Raw genomic sequence first — 14,807 nt, forward strand, 5'->3', positions numbered from 1 at the left:
TGTCTCGTCTCCAGGCTGAACCCCCCAGCTCCCTCAGCTGCTCCTGACAGGCACTGTGCTCCAGACCCTTCCCCAGCTCCATTCCCTTCTCCACACACATTCCAGGCCTCCAGTGTCTTCCTTGCAGCGAGGGGCCAAAACTGACCCCAGGATTCAAGGTGTGACCTCACCAGTACAATCTAATACCAAATTACATGTCTTCATACATGAATAAAAGAATGCAGCAGAGATACAAAGAGAAGTCAGTCACATGCACATCTGGAAAACCCCTGGACGGTATGACCGAAGGGCCGTTTGATAACTTTGCTAGCAGACGTCAGCAAGCGCAAGACCCGAGCCCACCCACCCGGCCAGCAGCAGATACTCACGCGGACAGCTGCTCATGGTGTACCACTCCATGCACTGCCCATAGGGGAAGGAGGCCACGTACGCGTTGGAGTCCACGCACTGTTTCATGTTGCTGCACCACATGCACTCGGAGCTGCCACTCGTGCACTCCCCGCACACCGTCCGCAGGGCGCAGGGCGTGCGGCACTGCTTGGCACTGTGGTTAGCTGCGGGAGGGGGACACAAGTCAGCTGGCTTCCAGAAACAGGTCAAGGTCCCCAAAATCGAGAGACAGAAGGTGAAAAGCCCTGCCTATCGCTCAGACTGAGAAACAGTTCAGTCCCACCAACTTGCAACGCCTCGTTTGTGGCATGGTGTCACTGGTATCTTACACCAGCTGACCACTGTGAACTTATTTCCTTATTATGTGTCCTTCATGAGTCTTGACCCTTTTTAAGGCATCCATCCACCTTAAAACCAATTTAAACAGTGCTATGAATGTGCTCTGTTGACGTTCCTTGAACATCCACCCAACCCGAGCGTTGGGAAGAAGCCCCCCAATTTCATGTGGGCGCCCTGGGACACGCGTTAGGTTATCTGACCAGTTGCACATATAAAACAAGTGTTAAAGCAGAACTAACTTGGGAGTTTCTGATGTGAGCCTCTGCTCTAGCAGCTGCTTCAAGGGGCTACTCTCAGCCCATAAAACATGTGACAGCCCAAGCCAACTCGCCGTGCTGCAGGTTAAAACACACAACATTCTGAGGGCAGGTGCCACATTACTGACCCGCACCCTGTACTTTCACAAAGAGGGATTTAAAGGGGTGCAGCTTATTTAGACATTTTATGTAATCAACCACCTTTCTTAACACTTACAGAGGTACTAATTGGCAGTCAGAAATAATCAGCCCTAACAGACAGTTAGCAGACCAAGCCTTTTGGAAAGAAAGGCACTTCCCACAATGCCAGAAGAGTTTTCCCAGAAGCAAATAGCTTCTTTTTCAGAGTTCTCATATCTCAAGAAGTGTCTTGCCCAATTAATCTTAAACTTTGATAAAATCCTCCTCTGGCTATGGAGCAGGGGAGGGGAGGAAGGGGAGTTCAATTGGAAAGTAGCTTTAATTCTTCAATTTTTTTTTTCAAACAGGAGATTGCTCTGTACCATAATTAACCTAAATGTCACATTCAGGTATACAATTTAGAGAAAAAGACTTAAACTATAATGTACCGCAGGTATTTTACAGGTAACAGAGTAAATGCAGTGCTTTTTTTAAAACAACTCTGATTCCTGCACGAAATACTGACACAAGACCCTTTTTCAGAACTACTTTTCTTTGGGAAAGTCACGATGTACCCAGTTCTGAATGTAAGGAATGGGACCCTCTATTGTCCAGGAAATAGAAATGCTCCTTAGCCAACGTGCTCCCCACAGGACATCCCACTCAGACAGCGTTACCTGGCCTTTCGCAGACACTGCCGTTGACCTCGTTGATACAGGTTGCTGCCTTCAGTCCCTGCTGGAAAGGCTCGGCTAAGTACCCACAAAATCCGGCATCACTGGGTTCATCAGGAAGCCACTGGAGCAGGGTGTTGGTGAAGGGAGACATGTCTTCCCAGCACCAATACGACACGTTGATTTTCCTCAGTCCAACCCACGGAGTCAAAGTTTTGGGCTAGAAACAAAGCAAAATGGGGTATTTAATACCCAGTTTTATTACTTTGGGTATTAAACAAAAATATATATAGAATCATAGAATTGTTTGAGTTGGAAGGGATCTTAAAGATCATCTAGTTCCAACCCCCCTGCCATGGACAGGGACCCCTTCCACTAGACCAGGTTGCTCCAAACCTCATCCAGCCTGGCCTTGGACACTTCCAGGGATGGGGCAGCCACAGCTTCTCTGGGCAACCTGTGCCAGTGCCTCCCCACCCTCGCCGGGAAGAATTTCTTCCTGATATCTAATCTAACCCTCCCCACTTTCAATTTAAACCCGTTACCCCTTGTCCTGTCACTACAGGTCCTTGTAAAAAGTCCCCCCCAGCTTCCTTGTAGCCCCTTCAGGCACTGGAAGGTGCTATAAGGTCTCCCCGGAGCCTTCTCTTCTCCAGGCTGAATAAGCCCAACTCTCTCAGCCTTTCTTCATAGGAGAGGTGATCCGTCAAATCCATGTCTCTCCAGTTTCGAGACAAGGATGTCACGTGGGACAGTATCGAAGGCTTTGCACAAGTCCAGGTAGATGACATCAGCTGCTATCATGTAGTGGTGGTAACTTTGCCAGGTTAGGTGTTGCAGAAATGTAATAAGGGAAGAGTTTGTTTCTCAGTGGTATCAGAATGAAACGCCACAGAGAGAGAGAAATTGTTTGGGAAACCACCAACTATCCTTTATTTTCAAACTGCATTTCTAGTTATCTGAACCAGGAGGAGAACAAGGCAAACATTCACCCTGGCTGGCTATGACATTAACTGCAGGATACTCTATGTTTGCGACTCCTATAAATGTCTAGACGCAGCAAAAACACTTCTGGAGCTACCATTTGACAGGAGGAAGGAAGTTAGCAGTCCCCTGTGCCATTTAAACGATACACCCTACCTACTCTGCAGTCTGGCTAGAGACTTGTGCTGTTTAAGACTATGTATATTTGGAGGGATGGAGAGAGACAGCAGGTCAAATCTAAATCAGCATTGCCAGCAGTAAAATTCTCAACACGAAGAACCCATAACACAAGCATTTCTGCTGGCAATTTATGTTTTGGCACACTTATTTTGGGGAGAGGCACTTGAACTGTATTGGTACAGTATGTTACGCTACTGTTAAAACTTCTTCTCCATCAAAACGCCTCGGTGGCACGGCTGTCCTAGGAAAGCTTCAGACCATACGTCTCTCCTTACTACTATATACAACCATCACCTACTTCAAACTGATTTTACACACTCTTAAGCTCTCAGAGCTGCAACTCAACAGCCACAGGGTTACACGGCAATGTACTTTCTTATTATTATAAAGCATCTGTCCACAGCTTACTTAAGAAAAAGGGGTGATGGGGAGGTGCAGCCTCCCCAGCCCAGCAGGGCATGCCACTGAATGGCAAAGTTCAGGGACCCAATACAGGCTGGCTCTTCAGCAAGGGCATTTTCCCACACTGCAAGCACTCCGTGCTGATATCCACTAAAAGGGCTAAGTCTCTCCAGATTTCCAAGGCTTACTTTTTCAAGGAGACCATAGAGGTTAAAAAGCCATGTAAAATTAACATTTATTTCTCCTCAATGTAAGGGTTCTAGTGCTGTTAGGGAAGCGTTGCTATGCCTCTTAGGGATTTACACTACACTTCAGCACTGGTGTATCCAGTAACAACTTGAGCCATTCAAACCACATACTCATATAACATCCCGGCCTTGGCTTCCTCTTTTTACAAAGGGCTGAACCGACAATCTCATCTGAACTGCACCTTACCTTTTCTTGGGTAAATTGGACCCTCTCTAAAACCCCTGATTGTTACAATGCCACTTTAAAACTCCAGTGGGAATTAAAGCAGGGAATGTGTTCAACGGCAAAATATTTCTCGAGTACTACCATACGTTCCCGGAAAAGGAGCCACCCCAGTGCTTCCAGGCTCATTTGCCCTACATAACACTCTCCCCTGCAGTCCCCTGGGACCCAGAGGAGCTCCCTCCAGGTGCCATTAGGCCACAACAGCCCCACAGCCCGAGCGGGGATTTGGGCCAAGCCATGCAGCATCACTGCTCGTCGAGGCTTTAGCACCACCTACACAACCGGCCCGGAACACCTCCGCACGTCTGCCAGGGCCGGGAGAAGGCGTGTATTTATTTTATTTTATTGGTGAGTGAAGAGGGATGGATTCCAATTCACTCCTCACCTGCTCCAGCAGAAAAGCACCTGCCACTAAATCAAACATAACTGGCTCCAAATAAGCCAAGCGGCTCTACGGAGCAAGAAGCCAACATTTTAAACAGTCTGAGCAGAATAAATAACTTCAAATGTTTTACAGTAAACACCACCAGTGCCCCAAAGGGCCCCTTATTTATAAAATACTGTGTCCCAGGTGGGAGAGGGCTCCTGCTGCAGCCGTGTATCCCACAAGAGATGTGCGTGGGATTTCATCGCAGACAGTCATACCTTTGAGGCACAGTGGATATTTATATTTATCTTTCCCATTTACATTCTCTACAATTCCATTTCAAAAGCACCCAGAGGGTGTGTTGAATTTCAAAAGGCAAATCAGTCCCTTTCGGTGAAGGGGCATGTCTGTTCTGAACAGAGCACACAATACCCCAGCAAGGACTTCCCCAGAGCCTAATGACTCAGGGGACATAAAAACAAAGCACTCACCGAAGACTGCAACTTGTGCAGCTCCTTCAGCACAAATTCCACCTTCTTCTGGGTCGTGAGAGAAGCCAGCAGAGCACCACTGGATCTGCAGGACAGTTTGGCATGATCATAGTTCTCCTTTGCGTTCGTGATTTTCAAGCAGGAGTTGCCAACCAAGTGCCAGTTTGTTCCACAGATATTCTCTGGGGGGAGGGGAGGGTAGAGAGAGAAAGTAAAACCAGCGATGCAAGTGACCTTCCCAACGTTCAAAGCAGTGAAGAGCTCTTCCACCAGTCTAAAACCTACAGCCTCATCCCAAACTACCAGGACTCACGGGCATGTGCAGAGGTACCCGCCGATAAAAACGCCAGAGGATAAGGAAAGCTGTTAAGGGGAGCTGGAGTGCGCCATCACCCTGTAGTTATCTGCAGTAGGCGGTCAAAGCACTTACTACGACAGCCAATAATACCATCATTGCAGAATGAGAGCAAAGGAAAGCCAACGAGCATTGTGTTGATGGCTTAACGCCACTTATTCCACCTCAGTCGTTAGCACTAATCCTGTCCACAGCACCCAACTTCCAGGTTCAATCCCACTACTGAAGAACTCTTCTACTTGGTGGGAATTACTCCCCCCACACACAGCTATCCTGACAAAACCACCTGATGGACATTTTCTGCGTGAACTTCTGGGAGAACTGATGCCCAGCTCCGACACCCTGGTTTAGGATCATCTACCCTAAAGCGTCGGTCTCACAGATGGGCTTTTTACACACAACATCAAGTCACCCCCTTCTCCCCAGCAAATTAAATGGACCAAGACCTTCATCTGTCTCATTAAAAGTTGTTTTTCTCACTCTCGTGGCTCTTCTTTGAAGTCTTTTCATTTTTCTGCTCTTCCAGACTCGCAAACCCCAGACACAGACACATCCAGACCTATCCACATTAGCAGGAGAAGGCTTCCCGTGCCCATTTAAAGCTCTGTCTGTGGTGGCTTTCTCTCTCTGTTTTATTAACTGCAAATGTCAGTCACTGAAGATGCTGTTCTTCTCTCCCCATCCCTGGGAAAAAACCCACATTACTAGATGGGGACTGGTGACCAACTCCTGTGAGCTCCCACTGGAAATGCTCTAAAAAGAGAGTTCTCCTTGCACACTTCAGGGGCTATTTGCCTCATTTGTCCAGCATGTGCCATTACGCTTCTGAGCGAGTCTAGTTTCTCAAATTAAATAGCATGCATTATTAAACCTAATACCTTGCAGAAGCTGATTCTAGCAGCAGTACTGCTTTTATCAAATGAAAAGAAAGAGATGAAGCACAGCCTAATAATTACACAAATGACCATACTCCTCTTCAGACAACTGGGACTCCAACATATTCCATCAGATTTTCTGAATTTACTAGAAATAAAGTGTCATACTGAAGCTGGCATGCTTAAACAACATGATTTACTGTGGCTTAGCACTACGAGATCACAGATTTGGGGGTAAAAAGAAAAAAACTCACACTTCTCCTTTTGGACTTGGTAGAAGTGGGATTATTCTTTCACAGGTACAACCAACACCCACCTGGCAAAGCGATGCACTCCTGATTCCTCGGTTCCCACTGACAGTTCTGATCCATGGCACAGCTTTTACAGCTTGTCTTTTTGTTACAGTAATAGGCAGGGTTATCCTTCGGACAGTTGTCATACACAGTTATCGGAACCTAAAAAAACAGCACAGATGAGGCTGCTTCCCACCCGTGTCGGACTGTAACAGCCATGACTATTACACTGAACTTCAGAGTTCAGAACCTAGACAGCAGCCTCTGCTCAAAAGCTGTGACACTGGACACAGCCTGTGCTGCGTACCCAGGCTACTCCCCTGGCCACCATCTGATATGTTCCTTACTACAGCTTCTACAAAAGGTTTAGGATTTTCATGCTGGCAGGGCTCTATTGATAGCAAAGCCAGATGTCTGTGTGCCTCAGTGAAAAATCACACCTCCTTTTCCCCTGCCCAGCACCATCCTCCTGACCCACATCCCATGAGAAGCGCCTCAGAATCACAGAATCTGGTGCTTCTTGGGAAATTCCTGAGAACCACTGCCCGTCACTGATGGTAAACCCATTTATCACAGAATCCTTCAAGTGAGGAAAGACCTTTAAGATCATCAGCTCCAACCCTTAACCCAGCACTGCCAAGCCCACCACTAACCCATGTCCCTGAGAACCTCATCCACACAGGTCTTAAATCCCTCCCAGGATGGGAACTCCACCACCTCCCTGGGCAGCCCCTTCCAGTGCCTAACAGCCCTTTCTGGGAATACATTTTCCAGAGTTCCCGACCAAAACGTCCTTTGGCGCAACTTGAGGCAGTTTCCTCTTGTCCTTGGACCAACTCGATAAAAATTCGTTAGCAGTTTACAGCTAGACATGCACTGGAAATAACAGAACAACAGGGGCATAATAGCGACAAATGGAGGGCGTCTGATATTTCAGAGGCTAAATTACAACTACGGAAGAGTTAGAGAGACTTTACCTGTTCCTCTGTGCAGTTGTTATGCAGTGAGACACACTGGTCAGCGCACCATTGGCAGTTGTTTGTATTTGCTGTACAGCTATAGCAGTCTGTAATCTGATCACATTTTTCATTGTCTACAACTATTAAAGAAAAAAACCTGCATGACCAAAAACAGGCATTTCCTGACAGAGCTCTAAGAACTTGATTATATACAGCAAAAGATATCACCCAACAGTAGTGCTGTAGATTTCCATTATCGACTACTTAGTAAATCAAATCCTTTCACGGGACTGAACAGATAGAAAAGCGCATTCATTTGCAGCATCAATCACGTGTGGTGCCCAAGGAGCCATCAAACCCACCACCAGAAATGTACCAAGGCATGGAAGTGCGTGAACTAAGACTGGGCATGCGTGTTCCGTGCAAATGATGCCAGAGGACATTTCACCAGGAGGGTGAACGTCTCCCACCCCAGGCCCATCTTCTGCATGCCTGGCCTTCGATTACGTGGAGCATTTCCATGCAAAGCTTGAACTTCCCACTTCGACTTTCCAACTGCTTGTCGCCTGTGTTTGGTGAAAATTCATCGTACACTGAGCGCCCATCAAAGCAATGCCCCTTACATCCATTTCTCTTAAATAGCGAAAGGTGCCATCTATTACAGAACCAGAGTTGGGATAATTCAATTCAGAGCAACGAATGCAGCGGGATAAAGCACTGAAAAGTTGTTTAAGAATTTTCATAAGGGAGAACAAAGGAATTAGACCGTAAAACAAACATTCTTTTTGTATGCCCTTATCCATGCAACACCACAGAAGGAGAATTAAATTAACTCAAACACCCTTAAAAACCTGTTCACTTAAAACACCCTTCCTGCTATCCCTCTTGATGACCACAGGGTAACACCACAACCCAGGCCCACTCCTCGCCTCGTGGTGCTCATCAGCCAATTTCTGGCTCTCAAGAGGTCAGCTCTTAAGAGCAAACATCTACAGGGAATGGTCTACACTGATTCCTGACTGATGACATCTGTCTGGGATAGGGAAATAAGTACAAGTAGCACAGTAGGGGGGGGAATATAATGAGCAAGAAGCTTCTAAGGACGTGAGAGATGGAAACATCTCCACAGTGCTGCAGCCACTTGGCCAGAGGAAGATCTCCCAGGGCACGTCTGGAGGCACAACTACAGCCCACCCATCCTAAACCTGAGCTGGTAACAGCACACAACTAAGGCAAGACAAAACTGGGGAAAGCAATAGACCCTACAGGCTTTGGGAAGGGGAACTGGAAAGAACGTGACACATACCTGGCTTGGGAGGGCAGTCCTCAAAGACCTTCTGCTGCTGCTCTGCCACGGCCATTTCCCAGGGGATGCAGTGGGGAGGGGTGGTGGCCCACACGCATCTCACGCCCGGACCTGCCCGCAAGCAGGCCGTCTCATTGTCAAAGGCTTCGCATCTCTCAGGGGTGTACTTCAGTATGTCACTCAGGAGGAGGCTGTTGAAGCCTCCAAATACATACATGGTGCTAGACAAAGTGCAAGTAGAGAGATCAGTATTCCTGCCCATGCTTACAGACCATGCACCGCTGCAGGTTGGTTCGATTCAGGGTGTGAGCAAGGTGTTTGATTACATTCCAGAGTGTATAAATGCAAATAAATAGCTCTTGGTTAAGGAAGGCACTAAAGAAAACGTCAGTCAAGTTTCACTGTGTCAGAGAAGCCAGAGAATCTCAACACATTGGTGTTAACACAAAGTCAAACCATCCCGGGGGCACGGACCTGCCCCTTCAGCCAGAACCCTGGGTAACACCCAATCAACACGACTACCCATGAGATGCTGCAGAAATCTGGGATCCTCCTGTAAAGAGCAATGGCAAGGAAGGGAGGAAGGCTAAAAAAATGAGGGAGACAACATCGCACCATTAAACCGGCATTCAGGAGCTGTGACAGAACAATTCAGTGTTGTCACATCCCGCCACAGCACCATGACAAAAGCACAGCTATTTGCGCAGCTGTTAGCAACTCAGCAGAGTCACTGTGTCAACTGAAACACCAAACAAGCCCCAAAGCAAAAAAATATGTTTTGGGCGGTGTTTTGAAAACCTTCTTTAGCATCACACCTGCTTCAGGCAAAATGGTGTTTTGAAAACCTTTAGCATCACACCTGCTTCAGGCAAAACATCAAACTTCATCAGTTACACAAAAATGCCACCCAAAGCCCCTTGTGAGTCCATGTTTGTAAATCCACACCTAAAGACAGTGAAGAAGACACAACACAACTGAAAATCAAAGTTTTGGTTGAATAATAAATATTGTTTTCATCCTATTTTAGGATTAAAAGAAGAACTAACGCACAGGTTAAGCTGTCCTTCATGGAAGCAAACACAGGGCTGGTATTCAGTACGCGCTGCAGCGAGTACGCAGCCAGGGAGTTTTTCGAGACAGGGCTGACAGGAACATTGGATACCGAAGACATTACATAAGCGAAGATCCAAGAACTTTGAGAGCTTCGCAACAGATCCTCAACCCCTTGGTCCCAGGGTTCCTGATCTACATATACCAACATACTTGGGTCTGAGGTACGACCAACCACCCACATCCCTGGGTGTTTGCAAGCTCACCTGTTGTACAGCACGGCGGAATGCCCAAACCTGTTCACGTCGTGATGGAGACCCGGGCGAGGAAGCACAGACCAGTGATCACAAGCTAGGATTAAGGAAAAAGTTCTCAGCATAATTAACGACTCAATTTAGGGAGCACACTCCTGACTGAAAAATCCCAAAGTACTTCAATAACTAGAGACCATTCCCACCACTCCATAAACCTTGAGTGGAACGGGGTTAATTTCCTCTGCAAGATTTAAGACTTAGTCTTCACCCCAGCTGCCTCGGAATGGCAAAAAAAACGAAAGGGAGGATGTCAGGGCTCTGCTCCACCATCTGAACAGTTCAAGAAAAAGTCAAGTTTTGAGGCAATGTGCTGAAGGGGTTATGAGGGTCTTGAGCAATCACAAGCAATTAAATGGTGGTGGCTTGAGCTGCTTCTTCTCCCTTACCAGGGGAGTTCTTCACTCTTTAACAAGTTCAGGTTTTATCTGTTTATATATGAATTATTTTTAGTTTTGCCCAAAACCAGCATCACTGAGAACAGAGACTTATCTTCTTTCTTTTTTTCCCCATTGCAGTTAGGTTCCCAGAGGGTAGATATCCGTGTTTTTAAACATATTTTTCACTCATCACAGCTTAAGGATTTGTGGTTGTTTTTCTCTTTTAATATAGTATGAGATTATTCCATCTTTTTCTATTAGCATAACATTCCTCAGTTCTGCTTCATTTTTTACTCAGTTTCTCAGGTAATTTCTTCCTTTAGGCAGCATGAAAAAACAACCTAAGAAACATGTAACCCACTGAGCAATCAACAGAACAAACGCAGGAAAAGTCAGACCAAAGCATGTCCCTTAAACTTGGCAAAGCGACCGGGATCACCCCAGGGCTAAAGGCCCCGAGGCAGCTGCGTGCCATTTCTGCAACTAAGACAGACAGTCAATCTGCTGTTAAGATCTACAGAGCCCTCAAATGCTAGAGGATTCTTTAATACAAGACAAAACTGTGGAGCCTCTGGGAAAAACAGCCCACGAACCCAACCTAGTATGTAGATAAACTGAGAGGGCAAGGAAAAACATCGTTATTAATTTTATACCAAACTTGACTGGAGAACCGTCGGGTAAGACACCTGATCCCAACCTCGCTCCCACCGGAACCTCTGTTCATGGGCACTGATAAATAAGACATGGGATCACTTGGTTAGATTTAATACATGGGGAGATCATGATTTTGAAGTTCATTTTTAAAGGTCATTTGCTGGATTTTCAAAGACTTCACCCTAGCACTGCATCCTTCCTGAAAGAAGCATCCATGGCTCCCATTTTTAACAGGAGACTTCAGCAGAATTGGACAGCAATTTGCAATTTTTTATCCACTAAGTTGTGAGTTATGTGAGGCCAAGAAACATATTTTTCTAGATTAATAGAAGGTCTGGAATGTTTTGCTTTCTAAGCTGCTTTTCCATCTTTAACTGAAGATCAAGCATTGAAAAAAATGACTCTGAAAATACCAAGAAACCTCTCCACCCTGACTCAGGAGTTAAGCTGAGCCTAAAACTTACAATGCACAGGATTGATTAAACACCCTACTCAAGCAGAACACACATGCTATGGTTAACGGAGAACCCCCTTCAGTGTTTGCTATCAGAGCTGAATTTTTGATGGGGTAAATAGAAGAGTTCTCATTTCTCTCCCGTGGGAAGAAAAGACCATTACATGATCATTGCGTGCTGATTTTTAAAAGAACATCAAGTTAAAGCTTATTTAGGAATGACCAAGAATGGTTACTTAAACCACAGTAACTGCATTCTGAGGCAGTCTGCAGGCAAAGTTTCCATCCTTGTTTTAGATACATCCCACATGCAAGGGGCATGACCCTTTGGAAAGCATAACCTTTGTCTTTCCCTCCTGGAGAAGAACATACAGCCACGGAAGGGCTGCAACTCACAACGGGCTCCGTCAGTGCTCTGAACTGTTGAGAGGAGGAGGTAGAGGATTCAAGAGAAGCATTTGTCCACCCAGGCACAAAAACACTGCAGATCAGGAAACTCTTCTCTAAAGAGCATGATTTTGGGAATAGGAAATGCTAACAAGCATGCAAAAAGCAGGAAAAAATACCGTGAGCCAGCTCTACCTAAGTGCTCACCCAACCTGAACACATCCAAAAGCTTGTCCTGAGAAGCACCAAGAAAAGCACGTGCACACAGACAGCTGGGTCACCATCCTGAAACCTCCCAAACCAGGCACTGCCTGGACAATTCGGACTGTGTAAGCCCCAGCCTGGTCAAGTGGAGGATGTAGGGATGAGAAGCATTAATGCATCCTCAGATTGACCTAATCAGCTAAACCTCCCACGACTCTCAGCACACAGCTCGGGGACATCTGTTTGCACCCGACACACAAAGAATCGGAAGATGCTATTGTCCTCACAACACTCCAAGCTTGTGGTCAGATCGCTTTGAAATTTGACAAGGTAAATTACTGCAGAAGTACATTTTGATGGCAAAGATCAAAAGAGAAAACTTGGGTTTGAAGCCTTTATTTTGGACTGCATTTTAATTTGAGTTGTCTCCAGTCCTGCAACCATCGCTATGATCACTGAGATATCACCTTCATCAACAGGATGTTAAAAATGAGCCAATTAGACAGGCAGTAGACTATAAAAGCAGGGATTGAGATAGCCAATTACTAAGCCTCTTCTCTGAAAGCACTCAGGATCTACTGACCTTTCTGCCTGGCTTTCTCCCGAGCCGCCCCAGACTTGGGATAATCAAGAGATAGAGAATATTAGCATGCTTGTGTGTTTGTTAAAGATGTGACAGCCACATCCATCTGTGGCGGCGTGGCCACAACCATCTCTGATAGTTAGAGTACAGGGGCTTATCTCCATGGAGACCGACACGAATATGATCCATGTCGTCACTGCAGGGATCACACACAGAGAACCCCCAAGTAGGTGTCTCTGCTGGGACACTAATGATCCGCCAGCACCCTAACGTATTCCTGGCAGTGCTCCTGGTCCAAAGGCATAAGGCAAGTCATGCATAGGGTGTCCTGCCATGAAAAAAAAAAAAATAGAAAAGGTGGGTTTTTTCTTGGAAAAAAAACTCTGCTCTTTCCAGGCTGAGCCTCTGCCCTACGGAATGAAGGTGCCCAAGAGCACCAGAACACCTCTCACCCCTGTCATGTGCAGTGCAAGCAGTGCAAGCTCTAATTCCAGTGTAAAACTGGTCAGGACTGGGCAAGCTGACTACAATATGACTTATTTCATCTAACAGGAACCTGCTTGTCAACTAAAATGAATCAAAATTAACATGCCTATGGACAGAATTTGTCAAATTAATGCACTTTGGCTTTATACCTATGGGTCAAATGGGTCAGGGAAGATGGCAAAAATGTAGTGAGAAAAATCTATCGCTATTACTATCCCAGTATAAAATATTGCTCTGCCCTAGTCTGTCAAAACTCCTCGGTTTAAATATTCAAGAAAAAAAGAAGCCAAAATAAAGCTAGCAAGGAGCACACAACAAACTCCCCAGGGCTATGACTGGAAGTCTCAGGAAGCAGAAGGGAGTGATTCTTGTAACAAAACGGCATGAGGAAGCCAAACCCTGCTGTGGACAGCAACCCATGCGCCTGCGTGTTCCTGACACACACTGAAAGTGACACCTCACTGGATAATGACACCAAAAATTCTGGTTTATGTGATCATTTTAGGGGATCAGTGATGAGATCCCACATTTAGAGAACGCTGAGAGCAGAAGGCACAATGCTACGTAAGTGCAGAGTGGTTTTTCTCCAGCATGAATTATCCGGGTGTGCACGCACCTTCTCTTCGATAATTCAACCTCTTTTCTTGTTCTTAAATGCATCGTCTCTAGACTCCAAATTGGAAAACAAATGCTGCCCTCTGCTGGCTATTTGAACTGATCACAGCCCAATCCTCCCAGACAGTGCTTATGGGGATGTTTATGCTCATACAGTGTAGGTATCGACAAACTGTCACTACAGGCAGCACAGCCAAACGAGTCAGACCCCTGCAGTTAAAACAAGAGTGTGCAACACACAACTTGAGTTTTAGCAGGGTCCAGTGCTTCTAACTGTCCTAACATCCTGCTTTTTTGATAAACCATAGATTGAAACTCGAAAAAATCAGGATAGCTTCATGGTCGAGATGGTAGAACAATATGCTTCCCACTTACGAAACAGTTTTTAATGCCCAAGGTGTATGTGTATAAACTGTTGCCCAAATAACTGCTGCTGTATTTCCCTAGGAATCACTGCATCAGCTCATTTGGTTGGTAATGTGCAGCAAGCTAGATGAGCCTCTCCTGATTACACATTCTTCTACAGGAGGATTTGGTATAATAAACCCAGAATGTAAATTAGTCTCCTTGAAGACAGCGCCATTTGAATATCCAAGAACGTTTATTATTGTTTCTGCAAGAACTTACCGATATCGTAGGCCATAAAATCTGCAGAAAAGCACTTGGCACCATGGCTCATGGAAGTGTCGTTGTGCGTGTTGCCTCCAAACACCAGCATGGTTCCACTCACTATCACAGCCGTGTGCAAGTACCGGAAAAACCTGCTGTCTTTAAGAATAGTCCTTTGGAAATAAAAATACGTGTGTTACTGGAACTGATTAGTGCCTGGCCAAGACAAAACCATCCATAAATCCATGTCAAAGGAGGTTTTGGAGGGGCAGGGAAGAGTGGGGATAGTATTTAACTACTTTTCCTAATGAGATATTAAACAGCTTCCCTTCCAGACTGTTCAATTCCTTGTGTAATTTCATTCCCTCATCTTCCCATCTGCCTGCCAATTTATAAGAGAAATATATCTATAAAATCCCTCTTTCCAAAGCTATGGATCTTAAAATCATCAATTTCTTCCCTAGGGATTACCAAGTTCTCACACTAACTGGGCTTTTGAGCCCAGTCTGCTAAACCTGCTGACAGGGACCCGCCTGGGAGGAGCCTTGTATTCTACAGTAACTAAAAGAATTCTTCCGAACGGGTGTGTTGGGTTTGTGTGGCAAGGT

The 14,807-nt window shown here is 45.8% G+C and overlaps 1 protein-coding gene across 1 annotated transcript in view; it reads right to left on the reverse strand.

Annotated features, from left to right (window-relative positions):
- The window catches only part of ATRN (attractin), a gene marked incomplete at both ends in the record, with an annotated part of 51,431 nt that extends 37,059 nt beyond the window's left edge, over window positions 1-14,372 (reverse strand). The window contains 8 exons of the mRNA XM_010160102.1: window positions 369-554; window positions 1,784-2,000; window positions 4,679-4,860; window positions 6,225-6,363; window positions 7,179-7,300; window positions 8,467-8,687; window positions 9,783-9,867; window positions 14,218-14,372. Coding sequence (XP_010158404.1) covers window positions 369-554; window positions 1,784-2,000; window positions 4,679-4,860; window positions 6,225-6,363; window positions 7,179-7,300; window positions 8,467-8,687; window positions 9,783-9,867; window positions 14,218-14,372 — 1,307 coding nt within the window. The remainder of the gene's footprint in view (window positions 1-368; window positions 555-1,783; window positions 2,001-4,678; window positions 4,861-6,224; window positions 6,364-7,178; window positions 7,301-8,466; window positions 8,688-9,782; window positions 9,868-14,217) is intronic.
- Between the last annotated feature and the right edge of the window lie 435 nt (window positions 14,373-14,807).

This window comes from Eurypyga helias, unplaced genomic scaffold (genome assembly GCF_000690775.1).
Source record: "Eurypyga helias isolate BGI_N326 unplaced genomic scaffold, ASM69077v1 scaffold2741, whole genome shotgun sequence".
Lineage (NCBI taxonomy): Eukaryota > Metazoa > Chordata > Aves > Eurypygiformes > Eurypygidae > Eurypyga > Eurypyga helias.